At 38.4% G+C, this 21,188-nt stretch overlaps 3 protein-coding genes across 8 annotated transcripts in view; 2 read left to right on the top strand and 1 right to left on the bottom strand.

The window, feature by feature from the left end:
• LOC122838884 (prickle-like protein 2) overlaps positions 1 to 2,967 on the top strand; it is a 47,739-nt gene extending 44,772 nt beyond the window's left edge. Inside the window, exon 9 of the mRNA XM_044129918.1 lies at positions 882 to 2,967. Within this exon, the coding sequence (XP_043985853.1) occupies positions 882 to 1,834 (953 nt within the window). The 3' untranslated portion in view covers positions 1,835 to 2,967. The remainder of the gene's footprint in view (positions 1 to 881) is intronic.
• A 1,482-nt stretch (positions 2,968 to 4,449) lies between these two features.
• Positions 4,450 to 14,682, bottom strand: LOC122838945 (periphilin-1). 3 transcript variants are annotated; one of them, XM_044130006.1, is made up of 8 exons: positions 13,429 to 14,682; positions 12,569 to 12,610; positions 12,375 to 12,478; positions 12,035 to 12,273; positions 10,427 to 10,485; positions 9,912 to 9,941; positions 5,690 to 5,827; positions 4,450 to 4,906 (listed from the first exon to the last, which is right to left on the bottom strand). In XM_044130006.1, exons 1-8 carry the CDS (start codon positions 13,486 to 13,488, stop codon positions 4,724 to 4,726), a joined length of 855 nt encoding a protein of 284 aa, XP_043985941.1. In that variant the 5' UTR covers positions 13,489 to 14,682; the 3' UTR covers positions 4,450 to 4,723. The 3 variants fall into 3 exon arrangements, with proteins under 3 accessions (XP_043985941.1, XP_043985948.1, XP_043985957.1); XM_044130013.1 differs by lacking the exon at positions 9,912 to 9,941 and having other exon boundaries at positions 13,429 to 14,661; XM_044130022.1 differs by lacking the exons at positions 5,690 to 5,827; positions 9,912 to 9,941 and having other exon boundaries at positions 13,429 to 14,675.
• LOC122838920 (receptor-type tyrosine-protein phosphatase V-like) lies at positions 5,835 to 21,136 on the top strand. 4 transcript variants are annotated; one of them, XM_044129986.1, is made up of 12 exons: positions 5,835 to 9,545; positions 15,256 to 15,488; positions 15,734 to 15,789; positions 16,131 to 16,230; positions 16,321 to 16,411; positions 16,500 to 16,576; positions 16,700 to 16,834; positions 18,343 to 18,465; positions 18,548 to 18,705; positions 18,808 to 18,943; positions 20,313 to 20,374; positions 20,468 to 21,130. In XM_044129986.1, the coding sequence occupies exons 3-12, from the start codon at positions 15,785 to 15,787 to the stop codon at positions 20,676 to 20,678; spliced, it is 1,098 nt and encodes a 365-aa protein (XP_043985921.1). In that variant the 5' UTR covers positions 5,835 to 9,545; positions 15,256 to 15,488; positions 15,734 to 15,784; the 3' UTR covers positions 20,679 to 21,130. The 4 variants fall into 4 exon arrangements, with proteins under 4 accessions (XP_043985921.1, XP_043985913.1, XP_043985907.1 ...); XM_044129978.1 differs by lacking the exon at positions 15,734 to 15,789 and having other exon boundaries at positions 20,471 to 21,136; XM_044129972.1 differs by lacking the exon at positions 15,734 to 15,789.
• The last annotated feature ends 52 nt before the right edge of the window (positions 21,137 to 21,188 follow it).

Raw genomic sequence — 21,188 nt, 5'->3', positions numbered from 1 at the left:
CTGGAAATGTTAATATTACATAAGAATAATAAAAATGTATTTATCATTATCCATCTATAATAAGGGTAAGTAAAACCTGGTAAAGGAGAAGCTTATAAATGTAGTGCTCTGCATTAAAGCAAAATAATGGAAACATTTGTGAAAGAAAAACAAGTGGTGGAATGTAGTGCAGATAAGATAACTGCAGCTTTGGCAGAATTGTAAAATAAATCCTTTTGAAGAGTTTGGATGAGATTCACAAGGCATTGACTGTGTCTGGGGTCATCTACATTTCTTTATTTTAAGCCATTGTCATTTGTCAGAAACAGCTTACAGCGGTTTGGAGAAAAATGACTCGACTGTCCCTCAGTAGTCCAAAGTCCTATTTGAAGTTTAAAGTAAATTTAGCATTGTATTTGATCAGAGTCAGGAGGTCCAGTGGGGAGCCTCAGAATCCTGATAATGCAGATTAGGGAAAGGTTGTTGTTTGAGTAACCTTTGCTTCCTTAACACCTCAGCAGAGGTACAGACTGATCACATCCATGCCATCCTGCACCAACAGTTATTGATTCAATAGGAGCCTCAACCAAGTACTGAAAATATATCCTGTAAAGGACCAGGGCATACTTTTTAGTTGCCTGAATTTTTTTGTAATAGAAAAAACATTTTTATTAGTCTTATGTAATATAATAATTTTGTAAGCAACTAAAAAAGTATAATCTGATCAAAATGACAGAAATAAATACTTGACCTTTGTCACTCTGTATGTAGTGACACTATATAATATATGAATTTCACTTTTGCTATTAAATAAATAAACTTTTTGATATTGCTCTTTGTTATTGAAATGTATCTTCCTATTGTGACAATAAAATCTGATGTTTGATCTCCTGTCCTAACAGGTAACTCTCTAGATGGGGCCACTAAACGCCAGGAGCATCTGTCCAGGTTCTCCATGCCTGACCTGAGTAAGGATTCAGGCGTAAATGTGTCAGAGAAGAGCAACATGGGTACCCTCAGCTCCTCAGTCCAATTCCATAGTACAGAGTCGCTGTCTTCTTCTCGCCCTTATAACAACAACATGTACACTCCCCTGAGAGTCGGGTACCCACTTCAGTACTGGGATGGCCCGCAAGACGTTGGCTTTGATGGCAAAGGTCGTGTTGGATTGATGGGCAGCAGTGGGAACCTGCGGATGGCTCCTATGAGTGACAGGATGCCACGCCGCCGCATAAACGCCCAGGAGTCAATTTCACAGCAACAGCAGCCACAACCAAGACCCCACAAACACCATCGTGGGACTAACGGTAATGGTCACCACCGCAGTGGTCGCCATCACAAACGCTCCCGCCGCTCGCGCTCTGACAATGCTTTGCACCTAGTGGCAGACCGCCCCACTCAAATGGTGGAGCTTCCCTATCGCCGCGTACAAGAGGATTACGACCGCTTCCCCTCCGGTCAAGCTGCTCGGGAGTTGTATGGTGTGGACTCAGGCGGGCACAGGCAGATGCCCCACCGGCCTTGCCCACGCACCACTTCTGACCTTACTCTGCAAAATGCTGGCTGGCAACCAGTGGGACTGGGTGGGCCATGCTGGAATGATGGCTACATGGAGGCTGCTGACCCGTGGTGCTCCAGCTGCTCCTCTTCTTCTGAATCTGAGGCTGACGAGGGGTACTACCTGAGCGATCCAATCCCTCGGCCTGTGCAGCTGTGCTATATCAACAATGAGGAGCTGCGCCACCGCTATAGCCCATCTGGGATAGGGGCCCATCACGGGCCTCTGCACGGACCGATTCATGGCCAGCTCCACAGCCGCCAGAGGAGGAAGAGCAAAAACTGTATAATTTCCTAGATGTAGAGCAAGGAAGTGAGAAGGGAAAGGAAGAAGAGCGAAGGGAATTAGAAAGGTAAGAAGACAGAAGAAAGTGCTTGAGAGGAGGAACAGAATGAGTGGGAAGGTGAGAGTAAGACAGCTGAGAGTGTGTTCAGGGTGTGTGTGTGTTTCTGTGTTTGGCAGGGTTGGAGGGATAAAAAAGCCAATTTCTTTTGGGCTTGTGAGCTTACACAACTCTACACTGGGTTATGATTGTGTACACCTACACAGAATGATCTAATCATAAGAGGAAGCTCAGCTGGCTTACACAACAAGAATGTTTACAGTGACTGAGACCAACTCAATGATGGTACCAGGAAGCACTAATAAATTGGACTGCTTCATATGCCGTGGTCAAGGTATATAACATGGTGTACGTGCGTGTCTGTCTGTGAGTGTATTCATGTTACAGAGAATCTGAACAATTTCTTTAGTCTGAAACGGAAAGTAAAGCTCCAGCGATCTGCAAGCTCAGAGAACCGAGCCCTGAGCAGCTGAGTTCTTCTACACTGACCGACAAGAAATTGTACTGGGATAGTGAAAGCTATGTGCTAGATTCCAAGCTATGTCATTGTTTACCTCTGTGGAATCAAAATGCTGCTGGAATATAGTGTTGGCTTCCTAGCCCTGTTATCAGCTTGTACAAAAAAAAAATAAAAGTCTATTGAAACTTGTGCTCTACATAGCCAGCTCTCCATGCTTTACCAAGGACAGAGCGCCGGGCAGCCTCTGCTCCTTGCCCATTCAGGCACAGTAACGTCAGGTATGGTCCTGTTTTCTTTTCTGCAACATGCTTTGTTTTACTTACAGATGGTTAAGAATAATTAAATAGTGATATTAATAATAATGATATTAACAATAATAATACTAATGCAAACAATAATTATAATGATATTACAAGAAATACCTGCTAAATGTATATATAGTAATACATTTTAATAAAAGATGAAGTACTGTAAATGTCTTGTACATATTGTCTTAAATATTTATATATTTTGTAACAAAAGAATCATTATTTGTATAACATCATAGAAATGGGGAGGCTTGCATGTGAATTTTGTTGTTGTTGTCTCATACTGAAAATAAAGTGTACTTTAACCAGGAAACTCTAACGTGAGTTGTACTGTACTATTTTCCTCAAAGCAAGGTTTCTGTTTGTGCTTCAGTGTGATGAAGTGACAAAAATCATCAACGCTCTGCAAGGAAACAGATATTTTGACAAGAAAGGTCAAAGCAACTGAAACAACTGCAATGTCTATGATTGTTCCAAACAGAGTACTATAGGTCTACCAGCCTGAAGAGGTTTTGTTTTATTTTTTTTTCTAATGTTTAGCTACTCATCCCATAGAGCTGAATTGCTCACAAGAAGGAAAGTTCCAATCGAAATGTCTTTGTCCTCGATACTGATCCAAGTCATTTAAGATGAGGTGTGTACCGAACACCAATATGATACCATTGAAATTTTTTTAAAAAGATCATTGCCATGTATATACTTGAAAACATAGTTTCTTCAGTATTATATGGTCTACCCACTCCTGATAAGTCTGTTTTTCTAAACTTTACATTTAGCACCAACAAGTTAATTTGGTAACACAAAAATTGAACTCTTTGGTATGGATGCCAGACATCATGTTAGGAGGAAACCGGGCACAGCTCATCACCCAAATCAATACCATTACTTCAGTGAAACATGGTAGTAGCAGCATCACAGTATGGGGATATTTTGCAGCAACAAGAACTGATAAGCTAGTCAGGATAGAGGGAAAGACGAATGCAGCAATGTACAGAGACATTCTGGATAAAAACCTGCTGCAGTGTGGTCTTGATCTCAAGCTGGGGTAACATTTTTCAGCAGGATGACCAAAAACACATGAGCAAGATCTCAAAAAAAGTGGCTTCAAAACCACTTTGTGAACGTTCTGAAGAGGCCAAGCCAGAGTCCAAACTTGTAGCTGATTAGACCTTTCTGGGAAGATTTGGAATCGGCTTCACCAACGGTTTCTATCCAAACTGATGGTTGAAGTACTGAAGAGCATGGACTAAACTTCCTAAAGATGTGTATTAAATTTGTGGTATCACATTTAAAAAACAAAACAAACATGAGGCTGTAATTTCTGCCAAAGGTGGATGGACAAAGCATTAAGTAAAAGATGCGATTATAATATTCTACTTAATGCACATAAGTACAAGTAATTCACATAAGTATAAGTATATTAATCCACATAAGCATACTTATGTGAATTTGATTAATTGGTTTTCTATTTTAAATTTATATTTATATTCTATTTATAATAAATCTGAAACTTTTTCCATATTGTCATAATGGGGTATCTGTGTGAGATTTTAAGGAAAGAGATTCACTTAATGCAATTTGGAATAAGGCTGTAGCATGGCAAAATGTAGTAAAAGTGAAGCATTGTGAATACTTTCCAGATCTTATCTAAGAGCTACATGTATGCTGGTCACAATTTGACCCATTTGCCTGACCTAAAAAGTTTCTAAAAATATTTGACCCCATGCAACAGCTTAAATGCTGCCCAGAAACTATTAAAGTATAATGAAAATAGAGAAGTAAGAATAAACTACATCAGAAGTTTTTACATAGTTTTCCAGTTTTAATGCATTTCCAGCAAAATGACCAGTGTAATTATTTTACAATCACATTAAAATGGTCAGCATTAAATCTTAATTTTCCAATAAAATTAGACTGGAAACGGCTTAAAACATGTCAGGCAGCATTTAATAACCTGTCAGAACAACACTCACAAAAAAAAAATCAAAAAAGATGTACTCCATTTGACAAAATGTCCAAAAAAAGTCTCACTGAGAATTTCTGTCGCTAAAGGACACATAAATCTGGGTGTGTGATTAGTGCAAAAGTTTCCTGGAGTCATAGTCCTCAATAAATTTCTCCATGGCATCCACACAGCGTTTGCCAATGTCCCGGAGGTTCTCTTGCAGCGAAAACTGGATGGGACGCTCCAGGGATGGATCCTTTGCAATTAGCATCTTTGCTACAAGGCCGAACATTTCACACTCCTGGTTGTAAACCTGAAAGGCAAAAATATTCAATGCTTTAGGGCAAAGGAACCAGTGTTAGAGGACACACAGAAACAGAGAGGAGAAAAAAAATTAATTGGTATTTAATTATGTATTATTACTGAAAGTATAATCCTGCAGACTGTTCACAAGAATAGTCTTTGCAGCAATTATTGTGGACATTTTTGCATCAGCATCCATCGCCAGCCTCATATTTTATCGCTGCAGTGCTTCTATATCCCTGCAACCATGGAGATATGAAAAAAAGGAACCAAAGCATCTTCTCCATCAAGTGGGTGGAAACACAAGTACAGTCTCTGACATAAACAGAGAACTGATGAGCACAGCCTCATGTGATGTCTGTCACATTGAAGGCAACATTAAAGCACGTGCGGAGTCTCTTGTGAGACAGGTGAGCCTGTCATGCTTCTTTTTGATCGATTCAAAAACAAAGAGTATGAAAGAAAAACACTCTCAGTCATGTTAAACTGTGAACAAGCCCTTCGTTGCCAGGCTTGGCAAAAAAAAAAAAAAAAAAAAAAAAAAAAAAAGCCAGTAATGACACTTTTGTTGCCTTGAGCTAGGCACTACAAAATTAATGTTTATACTACAGCAAACAAATCTTTTGTTGCCTGTCTCATGTCTCCCAGCGCTTCCTAAGATCTGCACTCTGGCATTCTTCCTCTAATCCCCGCTTCTCTTATCTTATCTTTGCTCTCTCTCGATCACTTTATAACCATTCCTCTCCCAAGACATGTGGGTGAATTGTTTGTGTAATTACACTCTCCCCCCCACCTCATCTATCTCTCTCCTCTTCTGTTGGATGGCTCTGTCTCGTGCTGCCGTCTGGCTCGCAGTTAAAGGGAGCTCCCCATCTCTGCTTCGCTCTCTGTGATCTCTCTCTCTGCTTTGGTTTTGCTCGTTTTGAAAAACCTGTAAAGAAAGAGGCCAAACAGGACCAAAGCTTTAGGTATTTCACTGTTAGCCAAAATCGTGCCTGTAAACACAGCTTATGATTGATGTGCTAATGAGCATCCTGAAACATTGCAGCAAAATAAAAGCAGGTTTCACCTGACATAATGCAAATTACAAAGGTTTTCACACCCCTTAACCCTTTTGTCTTGGTACAAACATTAGTGTATTTTGTTGAGATTTTCATTGCCCTTTTTACTTTGATACATTAAAATTCAGTGCAGCTAGTTATCTTCAAAAGTCATCTGATTTCTAAATGCACTCAATCTATGTGTAATTTAGTCTCAATATAAATCCAGGTCATCTGGGAAGGTTTCAGAGTTTTGTTAGAAAACATTAGTGAATAAACAATGTCACAGGACATAAATGAACACTGCAGACATGTCTGAGGTAAAACTGTGGAGAAGTTTAGGGCAAGTTAGTCTTTAAGAAAATGCCCTAGGGTTAGAATATGTCATGGAGCACATTCAGTCCATCTTCTGAAAATAGAACAACTGCAAACATACCAAGACCTGGCTAAACACAGGGTACACAGGAAGAAGATTTGCTTAAGGTTTGAGACTGGCATGGTTCACTCAACTACCATGAAATATTTTAGATCTTAGTTTAGTCGTATAATAGAACGGTCCAGTCAAACTCCAGACCTAAAATCAACAGCAATCTGTTGTGAAATCAAATCATGTTCCCCTTTTCTTTCAATTCACCATTTTCAACAACTTTGTTTTGATGTTCATCATAAAATCTTAACAAACGCAGATTTTTCTGGTTGTAATGCATCACAAGAAAACCAATATTTCCTCAAGGCATAGACGCAACAAAGTGATACAGTAAAGTGTAGTATTTATTGAGATTGTCAGGAAATGTACTGGGATAATTAGGCATTATGCTGGGGTGGTGGTGGTGGTGGTTTCTGTAGCTGGAATTCTGATTTTTTTAACGCAACCAGAACCTCAACTAGACATACGCGTTAATGCCCTTTTTGCTGCTCGCCTTTGCAAGGTGGTCTTAGATTGGTGTGAAGTTAGCTGGATGTTTCTATAATTTTCAAGTAAATCAAACAACCTGTCAATCCAGATGTAATGAGTCACACTGTCTTTTTCAACTTCCAAATAAGCATCAGGTTGGCAGTTGTCTCCCTAATCACAAAAAACCCATATACAACAAACAATAATTAAACATTTATAGATATAATAGTGTTGCAAAGATTGGCAGCCAAAGAACAGAGTTTCATAACACACAAATGAATTTATTGGCTTATTCTTTGAGGCAATAAAATAACTTTTGGGACAGTATTAAGACAGGGAGGTAATATTTTGCAATTATTTATGTAATTATGCTTTTGTGCATGAGAACAATATATTTTTAAATTAGCCAATCAGCTTAAGTGTAGTATCTGACAGAAATATTGAGGAAAACATATTTGCTTTACATAATGCCTCAATTTTTATGCATTACAGACTAATTGGATAAACTAAAATTATTATAAAAACAGTTTTTTATGATTTGGATGCAAATCCTGTACAGTCACTAAAAGTTGATTGGCAGCCAACGGTGGTTCAACAATGAGACACTCTCCCCCAGCCTCCATCTTCCTCTTTTCCTCATTCCTTTAAGCACTGCAGGCATTCAGCCTTTTCGCTGTGACTCTCATTCAAAATTGATGATTATTGTTTCTGTTTTGCATCTCGCCTCACTCTAAGGAAACCAATTCTGAGAACACAGGCCATCTCGACAGGATGCGCTAAAAGATCCACCTGCAGATTGATGTTCTAGCATCAATATCCACATATAATTCTGTTTTACATTTAAACCTGCACAGTTATTCAAATTGGGCTTGATGGGAGATGTCAACCAACCTCTTAGTTTTGCGCCACTTTCCTGAATCTGAGCTGAAAATAAATTCTGATGCTTTTCCTAACGGATAAATCACCTGTAAATACAGACCATCTACCGTAACTACACTGTCAGCTCTTTCAAGTCCCAAGCATTTCTCAGTCTTCACCATGTTAAACAGATGATGTACTATATCCTTGGATCGTAATCTCTCGTTTGAGTCCTCCTTACTGCTCGTCTCAGATGGTTCTGGTCCAGGTTTCGTCTTGGATCCATCTGTCCAGAGAATCTTGTTCCAGTACTGTACACCATATTCATAAAGGCCTGCTTTGACTGCAAGGCTTTATAAAACGCCTCCTCATGAATGTTGAGATAGCATGATGCTTCAAAGCAGATTTCTTTTACCAAGAAAGTAGTTAATTTGTGTTCTTCATGCAAAAATTACGAGACTAATTTATCAACATATCCCCGTATTCACAAAGTTACAGACCATAAAAGGAACTGCAATATGCAAATTCAATATCCAGAATCTTGATCTGGATATTTGTCGTGAATAGCAATATAAAAGACTCATCAAGAGAACAAGATTCTCCTGAGTGTACAAGAGAAAAGAGGAAAAATATGAAGTAATGAAAAATAAACCAATAAATCACTCATTGATCAAAATGGGATGCTCTAATCAGTGATCAGCATGTACATGTAGTAAATTATCCAATTTCTTAAAAAACATTAATATTTAATTAAGTTAAAGTTAAGTAAATACACTAAATCCCATTCTTCCAGTGTGCAACTCTACCAACAAACTGCATGTTCTTTAATATTTTTGCAGGGACACTCTATCTCAGTCTAAACTGAGACAGACTTGTTTTTACTTAGTTTCGTGTTAGATTCTAAACTACTACTACTGCATCAATAACAGGCAAAAGTAATCCAGATGAACAGTAACATATGTAGGAGAAAACATAAGCACAATGCAGCAAGTAGCAAAAAAGAAAAAGTTAAGCAATTAAAAAGAAAATTACAATAATAAATATAAAACTAGGAAACATATTCTCCAACTAGAAGCAGCATTTGTTACATCTAAATTTAGATTTCTCATTAAAATCTCCTCGTAAGAATGTCACATCTTGATTGTGAAAACAGAAAAAAATCTAATTATTTGAGGACTTCTAACCACCAATCCAATGAGCACTTGATTACGGATGCTTTTCAAGATCTGCATGTTTAATTGAATCAATCAGAAGCTATGTGTATAATTCCAATCCTGATTTGCCAGAGAAGCAATCTCATTGACTTCTTCACGAGAGGACTGTTAACCATCCCTGCTCATAAGCATTTTCTCTAAAAAGAGACATTTTAGAAAAAGAGAAACAATACCTTCAAAAATATACATTATCAATTATCTTCGTAGTTTAAAAAAAAGCCTTGGCTCTCATCATGTCAGCCTCACTGTAGCAGCAACCAGCTGCAGTTTATCACGTGCAGCTGCGCTCCACGCTGTGCTCACATCAGCAAAGATAACCATGCAATCCTTTGATTTCAGCCACCTGAGCAGCTTCAATTAAAGCTAGAAAAAACCCTGTATGATCTACACTCCATTCTGGAGAACAAAAAGTAAAAATCTGTTAATGCTGTATGGATGCTTGCTGGATGCATAAGTTAACCAGGATAAATATTTATATTTATCCAATCATGATGTACTTTCCTCAAGCTCAATTGTGTGTTGGCGTGGTTTGGTGTAGACTGAGAAGGAGCGATGGTGAGCAATATTAGCATAAACGAGGTGGATTATTTAGCCTTTTTGCGTCCCAGAAAAGTCGATGGAGTGAGTTTCTCTTTAAATAAGGTAGGCCTCATTTAAAAACATATTGTATCTTGTTTCATTTTATCAGTGTGATTGTGTTCAATGTTGGGGAATTAACTGCAGAGGCTCTACGCAATTGCTCTCTGGTATGTTTCCATGGTTATTTTTTTATGGTTGTCTATAGCAGCTTTTCTCCATATTTTTCAAATTGGATGGGTCCCTCATTGGAATTGGAAAAAAGAAAAGAATAAACAGAATTTTATATGTATATAGATATATATTAGCCAACCCTTCAAATATCACCACTAGCCGCCACTGCTATTAGGGGATGTCCACCAAATACCAAATACTTTCTAAAGGTTATATTGTAAAAAAAAAAAAAAAAAAAAAAAAAAAACTTTCACTAACCTTAACAGAAGGACTCTTCTCCAAATGTTCCTAAAGATGATCGACAAGTTTCAAAAAGAAGCTCTTTGCGAAGCCTTACTTTCCACTTATGTGTAACATTTAAGAAACCTTTTCTGCTGCTATTTTTAACTGTTTTTACCATGAAAATTTAATTTAGTTAACGTACTCAAGGTTACTTAAAAGTCTATGGAACATCCTGTGACCAGTTTTTTTCTCGAGACTGTTCCAAGGACCAGAGGACAAAACTATCCATTACGAGAATGTTTACTGAAAACATTCATAATCGCAGACCTTCTAAGGTTCACATTTTAGATGTGCTTCTGTTTTTAAGCTTTTAATTTACCGTTTTTGTATCAGCATTAAATTAGTAGAACTGTGGTAAAAAACAACAACAACAAAAAAACATTTAGCAGAGAAAAAAATGACAATAATTAAAGATGGGTCTCTAAAGGTTTTAATATCAATTTTTAAGTTGATGTGTAAGAATGGAGCATATTTTTTGCCTGTGAACTTACAGTGATCTGCATGTCCTTGTCTCTGCTGGAAGTGGACCTTGGTAAGACAGGCCTAGAAGCTGGAAGACACACAAACTACAAGGTCAGCTCAGCAGCACAGCGGGAGATTTCACCACACTAAATAAGATAAAACACCTTGTATATTTACAAGTATTATTTTATTGAACTGATGTTCCACCTCTTGTTAATTTTTTCCACCGTTGAGATCTGAGATCAATACAGATTTTTGCATGACCTGCCAGCCTTTGCAGTGCTGGAATGCAGTATTCCCATGTAAAGCCATAGCTTTGTTATGGTTCATTATGTTCTGCGGGTAAATCTCTTCCTCTCTTCATCTTTCACACTCTCATATACACACAAATCAGCGATGAGTCACCATCATCGCACTATCACTCAGGAACACAAAAAAAACCTGCTCCACACTCACACATGCACAAACACACACCTCCACAGTGCTGCAGTATGCGCACAAATAAAATGGCTGTGTGCAAGAGAAGATAAAGATACTCAGCACCAGTTTATACTAGCAAAAATCTGATACGTGGATTTCCAGTGTTACAACCATGGAAACATACCACCTTTCTACTGATAAATTGTGAACTCCTACCACTAACAGACCACAAAGAATCTAACAGATGTGTTTCTGAAAAAAAAAAAGCAGCACCACACTGTTCATAGGGGGAAACAAGCTGGCCTGCAAGCAGCTCATTGATGACATGATCCATACACTGAGAGCAGGAAATGTTTCTTTCTGATCAGCTTTATGTAACTCTGGTTTGTTGCTACTAGAGTTTCTACCTACCTACCAGCAGATACAACAAGCAACTGCCTCTAAATGTTTGTTGCGCAAAGAGCTCAAGAAAACAAGATAAGTTCCTTAACTTGAATACACTTCCATCTAGTGGCAACCTTTCATACTGCAATTAGTCACATTGGCCTGTTTTTGTAAATGTTTTTTCATCCAATGTAAGTCACCAAATAATGGTTTGAAAAACAGGCCAAGAGATTTAATGCATTGCGATTGCTATGATATATCCTATTGCAGCATTTGATGTAGGACATACATTTCATCTATATTATTAATATATATATATATACATATATATATATGGTGCCTATCTCCAGCGAATGTTTTCCGGTGAGAGGCGAAGTACACCCTGGACAGGTCGCCAGTCCATCACAGGGCAACACAGACAAGATAGACAATCATGCACACACACACACACACACACACACACACACACACACTCACTAAGGAGAATTTGGAGAAACCAATTAACCTGACAGTCATGTTTTTGGACTATGGGAGGAAGATGGAGTACCCGGAGAGAACCCATGCATGCAGAGGGAGAAATGTAAATTCAGACCCCATGCAGAAGGACCCTAAGCCGGGAATTGAACCCAGGACCTTCTTGATGCAAAGCAACAGCAGTTGGCCTCTCTTTCTATCAACTGCAACAAATTTGTTTGTGAATCTCTTGTATGAACCAAGGAATGGGCCTATTATGGGTTGTTTTATAAACAGATTAATACATTTGGTTTTGCAGTGATATATAATGTATGAGATGTGTGTGACTTTGATTTATTCTGCTCCAAACATAAACCTACCGTTTTGTTTTGAAGGTGAACTTCTCTCAGTGCTCTCTCTCTGCTCATGATGCTGCTTTTCTCTCTCTTTCTCCTTCTCTTTCTCCCTCTGCTTCTGCTTCTCCTTTTCCTTCATTGCGAGCAACCACGGTTTAGGTGGAGGGTAATCCTTGCGATGGACGTAAGGCCGATGCTTCAGGTAGTGGTGGTGTTGATTGTGGAAACCAGCTTTGTGAAATGAATGGTGGTCTCCTGGAAAACTGCATTATGGAAGACATTTAAATGAAATTAGGTTGGATTAGTTACAAATATATACTTTATAGATTATATAATGGTTTACTAAGTATATTTTGAACCTGACCGAGGCTTGTAGACAGGCCCTCCAAACTTTGGTTTGTAAGACCTGGATAGCCATGCTCTTGGTGCAGATGGACTTCTCACTCTTCTGATTGGCCTCTTTTTAATCTGTATTGAGGCATAAAATAATTCCTCACACATACTAAAATTACAGAATCGTTTAGAGTAAAAAGGTCATTTTGAGTCAACGGGCTGTACCTCGGCAGGAGAAGCAGTGCTGCCAGTCAGCCTCTTGTCAGCCTGCAAAGGTAGAATATGATATAATTAGAACTGGTAGAAAACATTTTGATAGAAAATTGCTTAAAATGTTTTCACATTTAAACTTCTTTAACATTTAACTTTAAAGATTAAAAACTTTTTATTATGTTTTCTGACACTAAGATAACATTCATAGTTCAATGAAAAAGTAATGAGGTACATAAATCATTAAATTTTAGTAGATGAAGAACATGAGAAACACAATCCAGTGAGAAAACACCGAATTAAAAAACATAAATAAATAGCTTAAAAATAAATCAATACATTTTCTGGGATCTCAAAAGGATAATGAATAAATAAATAAATAAATAAATGGATTAATATTATATAGTTATTTTTAATTTTTTCAACTACGAAAGAAAATACCAACAATTATGCAAACAATGACACTAATTTAAAATAAATATCTTGTCCTATTATGTGATAAACTATGTGTTTAAAGCAGTAACAAATACCTCACACAAGTCATTTATGTGAATTTTGTCTGCGACTTCAAATGTAGTCTATTTCTACAAATGTGTTTAATCACGAAATCACCCCACCTTTATTAATTAATGCGTATGAAGCTCATTGGCGCCCTCTTGTGATCCTTATTACACTGAACTTACTATCATGCACATCAATACTCCATTAGAGTTGTTGACGTCCTGACCTGACAGAGCCATTAACAACTGTGTTTATTATTACTTTAAAGAGGAAAAGCAGGTTCACAGCCTTAAACGCTTCATCACTGTGTACAGTCAACAAAGCTAAGTGTTAAATGCGTAGCCGTCACTGTATTTATGTATTAATTTAGTTACCTTGCTTTCCTGTGTTTCTGGCGCTCGGGCATGGTCCATTGCTGCACGCTCGTGGCTCATTAGGCTTAAGTCCAAATTTACTTATTTATTTTTTTCCCCTGTAGTCCACCCGAGCAGGAAGAAAGTGTGACCTTTCATATTAATCCATCGCAAAAGTGAAACTTCTCTATCTCTGCCTTCCACTTGCCATAAAATAACCAAAGGAGGGCATTTCTTTCACCTGGACAACTTAAAAACGTGTCCCTTCGTGTCCCGCACCTCGCTTTTTCTATGGTTTTATATGCAGAAAAATAACTCGACGCTCGTTACTTCCTTTTTCACCTCTCGCCCAATCAGAGCCAGGCTTCGGTGATACGAGTTTATCAAAAGCGAAACAAGAAGCGAGGAACTGCCGAAGGCACGCCACCATGATCAGCATGTCGTTTGACTTGATTAATGTGTTTTTGTTCCGTTGTCACAGCGTGACCGTGAGGCTGAGAATACGGGTTTTGAAAGCTGTGGGTGGTGTAGTTTGCTTCCTGAATGTTGTTGGACCTGTTTGTGTTTCTCTGTAGTAACTTCTGGAAAGGAGCCCCCAACACCGCAGCTGTTTTTCATTTACCACGAGAATTTCCAGAAAGCACCTGTCTACAGAATAATTAAAAATGTATTTAATCGGCAGTAAAAACTATAAAAACGTTCGCCAGTACTACAGTATTGCGTAATGTACTCGGTCTTTTGCTTTATTTGCAAGACCAAACCTGTCGGAGTCCTAACTGTGAAGTGGGAGTGCCCAGGTGTCAGGTGTTGACTGGGAATTGTCAGGCTCAGTTTTCCGGGTATTTTTAAGCAGATCCCATGACCTTAATGTAGGAAGCAGCCCTCAGATTTTGCTTAGGTCTGTGCATTTTGTATTTTGGTTTATGGCTTATGCCGTACAACAGTAGGCTACCCCATTTCACAAACATCCACAAAGTACACAACTGGCTTACAAGTGTGCATTTTTGTTACTTATGTTATTTTTTGATGCAACTAAATTTTGTTTAATTGACTACTAAAACTGATGTGTCCCTTCTTTTTTTGACATGACCTTATGGGCCAGGATGTGAAACTGAAAATTAGCTAACAACTCACTCTGCTGCATGTTCTTGCCTTCATCAAGAAGACAAGAATATGAAGGAGACAAAATGATTTGTCCCCTTCACCCTGATCCTTTGTCAAAAATCTGGTTGTAGCATCCTTGGAGCAGAATTTGGATTCATATTAATCTAAATAGTTTTAATCCACCAAATTACAAAACTGGTAAAAAAAAAAAAAAAAAAAAGTTATTTTAATATATTTTATATATATATTTATAAAAGGGGAGTAAAGGACAATTGGTTAACTTATAGACAATGATAGGCAAAGTCTTTACACCCAAAACACAACACAGGGAAAATTTCCTATTGTTTGAAAGATTTCAGGCCTCACCTCATGAATTGCGTAGTCAGGCATGGTGATGGCAGCATCATGATGAGGGTATCTTTTACTGTGAATTGTTCTAATATGGTGCAGGAAAATATTTTATATATCTGTAGTGATTCATTTTACTGCAAAATGTTTCTTTTTTTAACATCGGTGATGTTTCTGTTCCTAAATTCATCACATATCTTTCATACAAATTGTCCAGAACAAAGGAAGCTGATGTCTAGGGATTTCCTAGAACTGTTGAGAACCCTTTGTTAGACAGAAAGGATTCATGTGCAAATAAGAGCCAAGGTTTTCACAAACCTCCTTCCCTCCCCTAATGTTTTGTGCTCCTCTCTCCGCCCACCATCCCCACCCATGTTTCATTTAATCGTGCCTCAGACAGCGTTACCACCACCTGGGAACTTTGAGACAGCCTGGGAAGAGCGGCGGACTCAGAGCGCGGTCCTCTCTTTGTGAGTGATTGTTTTTGGGGCCTGTTGACTGACGCCAAGCTGATGCAGCCACACCACACTCAAGCTGCTCTGCTGGTCGATATCTGGGGTTCAGAACCTGATCTGCTGGTTGATGTCAGGGGTTCAGAAGTTGAGCGAACAGGTTTTCTTTCTTGTCAGGTGAGTAGTCAGCTAATTGTTCTCTGTGAATGTTTGGTTTTGCTCCTCCTGCAAAAAAGCTTTCTATCAAAATGGAACTCCCAGAGGAGAGTATTACCTTGGACTGGACTATTCATTTTAACATAGAAAAATACTATTTTATTATCTGGTGTACTTCTGATTAGCAGCTAAATGACTCATACTTGGAAAAATAATCAACTTTTACTCTTTTCATTTCAAATTTTGGGATTTTTTTACATGATCAGCACTGACGACATATCCAGAGCTTTAAACTCTCCCTACTGAGAGGAAAAGACATGAAGTAAGCTTGACAACAATCTTACTAGAGTTCCAAATGTTTTCTTAAAATGTTAGGTTTGGGGTATATTTTTGTATTATTAATAACAGTAAATTGTTAAAGTTCAATTTTAAACAAAATCATGTTAGTACTGTGGTTTAGTCATAAATGTGGTGCAGATGTGTTAGCAGTAGGGAATTTAAGCAGGTTTAAAAGCAGAAAAGAACAAAATAAAGCACTCAGGGGAAAAGATGTTCAGCCTAATAAAAAAATAAATGATGTATGAATTTTATTTTTTATCGTTAAGTCTGATTGGGGGGAATATTGCCAGACTTAATTGAATGCAATAAAATTGTTTTTTGAAGGATGGAGACTTTCTCAAGATCACAGATTCTGCAGGACTTTAATTTGCAATGCAACAAACTGGCATCCAACAACAACCGAGGCTTTAAACAGGCCTTTAGGGTAACTACTACAAAGATAAACAACACTTACATCAGAGTTATGGTTTATAAAGTGTGCATTATCTGTTTCTATGGTGCTGATGCTCTGCAGGAGCTGAATGATGTTGGGAAAGACCTCCCCAGTAGAGCAGGCAGCTTGGAGGCCAACAGAGAAAAAAACAGATACCCCTGCGTTTTGCCATGTGAGTGGACAGCATCTCACGTTACTTCCAATTACAATAAGCATGTCTGTAAATATTTGACATGTTTTTTTGTTCCGTCTTATTGCAGATGATCACTGTCGGGTGAGGCTTTCAGTTCAAAACCAGAACCCAAATTCTGATTACATCAACGCAAATTTTGTCCCTGTAAGAGCCCTCTCTCTCGCTCTCTCTTTCTCATTCTTTGTTTTAGTTCGTGTCACTTTTCCCACATCTTCATCTTCACTGGGGTCCCATCATCACTTTATGTATCTGTTTGTCTGCATTTAGGGTGGTGGAACAGAAAGGGATTTCATCTGCACCCAAGGTCCAATGTCCAACACTTTAGCCGACTTCTGGAGGATGGTCTGGGAGCAAAACGTCAGGATAATCCTCATGTTGACCGCTCTCAGAGAAAAGAACACGGTGAGATGCTTGTCTGCTTCTACCTCAGGGACATGCCAACTGGTTAACTTAGTTATTCCCAAATTGAAAAACATAAGGAAAACCTGAGTCTGTTTGTTAAAAAACAAAAAAGAAATCAACAAAAACCTGGTCTTGGTCATTTTAGCAGAAACTCAAACCTGAAACAATCTGTTGGGGACGAGCAATTATGTATCAGGACAAACAAGGAGGGTCTGATAAGTTTCTTTCAGCAGCAGCATCACTTCAGGAAACATTCGCTTGTGTTTTCTGGTTGCCTGGCTCTGCTCTAACTCAATCCACCCATTCACATTAGGCAAACAAGTTGCACCATCATCATGACTGCAAATCCTGCAACCATGAAGGAGCAAAAGAAAGACCCAGACAAAAACACTCTGTGATCCACATTATTTGTTTAAGGCTTTTTGAATCTATAAATGTATTCAATTTTGATCATCCTAGGCAAAAAATGAACACCGTTCGCACCTTAAAAATATTACAAATCAGGACATAACAAAACTGTTTGTGCTCCTCAAATTACTTAACTCTCATTTAAACCAAACATGTACTCTGTTAAGGAAGAAGTAAAGACCAAATTCAAAGGCTGTGTTAAAAACTGTTCCTAAATGCAATAGCCTGCACACCAAGGACCTGAAATTGGTGTTTAATTTAAGACATATTCAGTCTCAATCTTTCTCATCTTGATGCTGTTCTATTTTAGTCATTCTGGTGTAGATTTGCTGCCATCTTTGAAATGATTGTCAGTTTGGGGAAATCTCTAGTTATCAGTCAGATTTGACTCGACCACATATTTGGTATGCAGAGGAGATCATGGTCAACTCAAAGACAAGACCAAATCATCACCCCTCACGTGTGCTTCCCAGGTTTAAGCTGTACTTTTATACTAGGCTTAGTTTTAAACTTGAGCCAAATTCATTTTTACATGGAAGAGTTTTTCCCTTGGCAACTATTCTAAGCATCCATACTTGTCTGTTTCCAATTTTATCTTTATTAACTTTAAAATGTAGCATGGAAACTGAAGCAGTAGTCTGCAACTTGCAGCTCTGGAGTTGTGTGTAGATCTTAAGCAATAAGAAAAAAAAAGGTAATCAATAATTTTGGACAAAAATGCCAAAGAATTGAATGTTTTAAAATGTGAATGTAATTAAAAAATGCTTCCCAGACATTTCATGCAATACATAACATTTCCATAAATAAGGACACATATGGTGTAAGGAATTATTTTGCAAACTGTACTTTTCTAAATTTTTTTTGAAAACTGAATCTGTGTGGAAAAATGTTTTAAACCTAAAAACTAAAGTAAATTTGTTATTCTGACAACTGAAAATCTATTATCCATTATTAAAATAAGCTACTTGGTTCATTGAGTTATGTTCCTTTGTTTGGCTCTAAAATTTCCTTCCTGATGACCATTGAACCTTTAGAAAGGTGCACATAATTTTTGCTCCAACTGTGCTACATAATTGACTGCGCCTCCTGTGTGTGTGCAGGTAATGTGTGAAAAGTACTGGTCTCTGGAAGAAGGGACAGTTTATCACGGGCTGTTCCAAATAACAACAGTGGCTCGGAAACAGGGTCCAGATTATTTTGTTACTACCATTAACCTGCGACAGGTAAGAAAAATGCCTGCTCTTCCTTTTCCCTTTAGACAGACGTCTTTTTACTTTGTAAGCAAAACAAATGTTTGTTTTTCAGAGGGACCTGCCAAACGACAGGATAATCACACATTACTACTACCCGTCCTGGCCGGACCAGAGAATCCCAAACCCATTTTCTCTGTGTGTGTTCACTGAGCATGTGCGGCAGCATTTGGAGGCTCTGCCCTGCCTGGGGCCAGCTGTGGTGCACTGCAGGTGTGATTCCTGGACTTAACATCTTCTACTTCAATAAATATAAGGTCTGGAATCAATTATGTTTCACTCTGACAGTTTTGTTGCTCGGGTTCTGTGGTTCAGTGCAGGCATTGGCCGGTCGGGGACATTTGTGACTTTGTTGTGGCTGATGCAGCTGAGCATGAGAGGGATCCCACCTGACATCAAAGGTGCTGTGAGGGACCTACGCCTGCATCGGATGTCGATGGTCCAGACACTTGTAAGTCTACACTGTACATCACTGAAATACACAGCTCTAAGGATATTTTAAAGCGATAACAACACAGTTTATTTATATAGCACCAATTCAAACCAAATATCCACTTTAAAAGGCAAGCAGGTCTGATTTATATCCAGCTAAGCAGATTCTAGTTAGGTCCAAAGTCAAAAAGATATCCAAGAAAACCAAGGCAATCGAGTCAAACTTGTGCCTTAGCAACAGTCCCTAATCTTAGCAAGCAAGAGGCAACCGTCAAGAGAAACCTGTGGCTGAATAGTAAACATGTCAAAATCTTAAGTAATACCACAGAATACTTTCTATAAATATTGGGAATAAACTCTCAGTATAAGGTATTCAGCAAATAGAAAGTATCATTCAGATTAGGCTTTTACTGAGCCCCACAACACCTTTATTATTCACTTACCAGCTATTCCGCTGAGGATGTGCCTTATGTAATAACTACAGCCTTGGACAGACTGTGATCCAAATCCCATTAAAGAGTGAGCTGGAGTGAGCTTTACGAGACATCACAGATTATATCCGAGACATAAATCGCTACTTTTTCATTTCTTGTGTTAAATCAATCCTGAGCCAAAGACAATGAAAGAGAGGTCTTACCTGGTCTTAGGAGATAAAGAAGAAGAGCAGAGAGAGACAGAATCCAAAATGCTTTGGGTACATCGCAAAATTTCCTAAATTGGTGAATATTTAGGGAACTACGCGACATGCAATGCAATCACCTCCCACAAACTTGCAGACAAGTTTTATGGATATCGATTTTATTTTCCAGCAGGTCTTCACATCTGCCCCCAACTGCCAAAAACCATGTCCTCAATTGGCCAATTTTTATTTTCTTACCTTAATCCCATGGTGAATCTGTTGAGTATTGTCAAGAAGAGAAACACTTGACCAAACAACGCAGATAGGCTGAAGGCTAGAACCTGGACTTACTTATGACCTCAGCAATGCCACAGGCTGAGTCCATGCCACACTTCACTGATCCAGCAATTTATGCAAACAGTGCCACGATTAAGAACTATGAATAAATCTTATTGTATGTAGCTATACTTTTTGGTAGGTAAACATCTATGCATCAAAAATGTGTTTTTATTGATTTATGTCCTATTCAAGTTGTTAGAAACCTAATATTTCATTAACTATAAGTCCTAATCATCAAAAATGACTAAATAACCACCAGAAATATAGCTCAAACTAATCAATATGGAGTCTAAAACAAACATTTTGATGACTAACCTTACTGGGAGGTATAATTGAGCTACTTATTATAGACTGTGTACTTAACTGACTCATGCCATCCAAACAAAACAAAGCAATTTCATAACCTGCTCATTCCTTTGTGTGTATTCAGGACCAGTACATATTTATTCATCACTGTCTGCTACATTGGCTCAGCGGAGGACCATCGGCAAGGTAGGGATGCAGAAATAAGTTCCCACTGCACGCAGAAAGACAGTATTATGAAGCAACCCATGAAGACAGAACGAGACCTCTCCTCTTTCTCAGCAGGCAACAGATGCAGGTACCAGATTTGAATTCTAACCAACACAAGAAGGATCAACCTCAGAGTTCACGGAGGAGGCGACACAGATCTCAACAGAAACCTCCGGCAGACCAACCCCAAAACACACTGCAACAGATTTTTAAACCTGGGAACCTACTGAGGAGGTTAATACCCTCCTTATCGCAGATTAATCCAGACTCACAAAAGGCCTGAAGATATCCTCTGAAAAAGGCATGGAAGAACTGATAACCATCACATTGGATGTAAAAGAGGAGGAAAAAAAGGCCTTCTTGATGCTGCTTTATACAAGTGTAGGAAATGACTAAAGATGCAACACTGTGTGCGCAGTGTGAAGGGAGGGCCCGGAAGCACAGAACTGCCCTGACAACATGCAGATAAATGCTTTTAACAAAGACACAGCAGTTTGTACTGTAACCACGAGGAAGAACTGAGGGAATAATTTATCAGGTTAAACCTGTTATTCTGCAAATCACGTCTGATTCATGAGAAAAGGAGGCTGCATGAAGTAAAAATACTGCAGGCAGAGGCTTTTTATCAGGTCACCAACAAGAAACCTTTTATGATGAGCAAAGTTTCCAGGTGGGAGCAGCTAGAGAGCTAATTATTTACTTTAAGATGTATTTTATTAACAACTGTTGGAAAAAAAAAAAGTCCACTGTGCATTTCTTTCATGATACACAATCAAGTCTATCAATCAGGCTC

This window comes from Gambusia affinis, linkage group LG01 (assembly GCF_019740435.1).
Source record: "Gambusia affinis linkage group LG01, SWU_Gaff_1.0, whole genome shotgun sequence".
Taxonomy (NCBI): Eukaryota; Metazoa; Chordata; class Actinopteri; order Cyprinodontiformes; family Poeciliidae; genus Gambusia; species Gambusia affinis.
The sequence above is the reverse complement of the archived record's forward strand: the minus strand, read 5'-3'. Positions and strand labels throughout refer to the sequence as shown.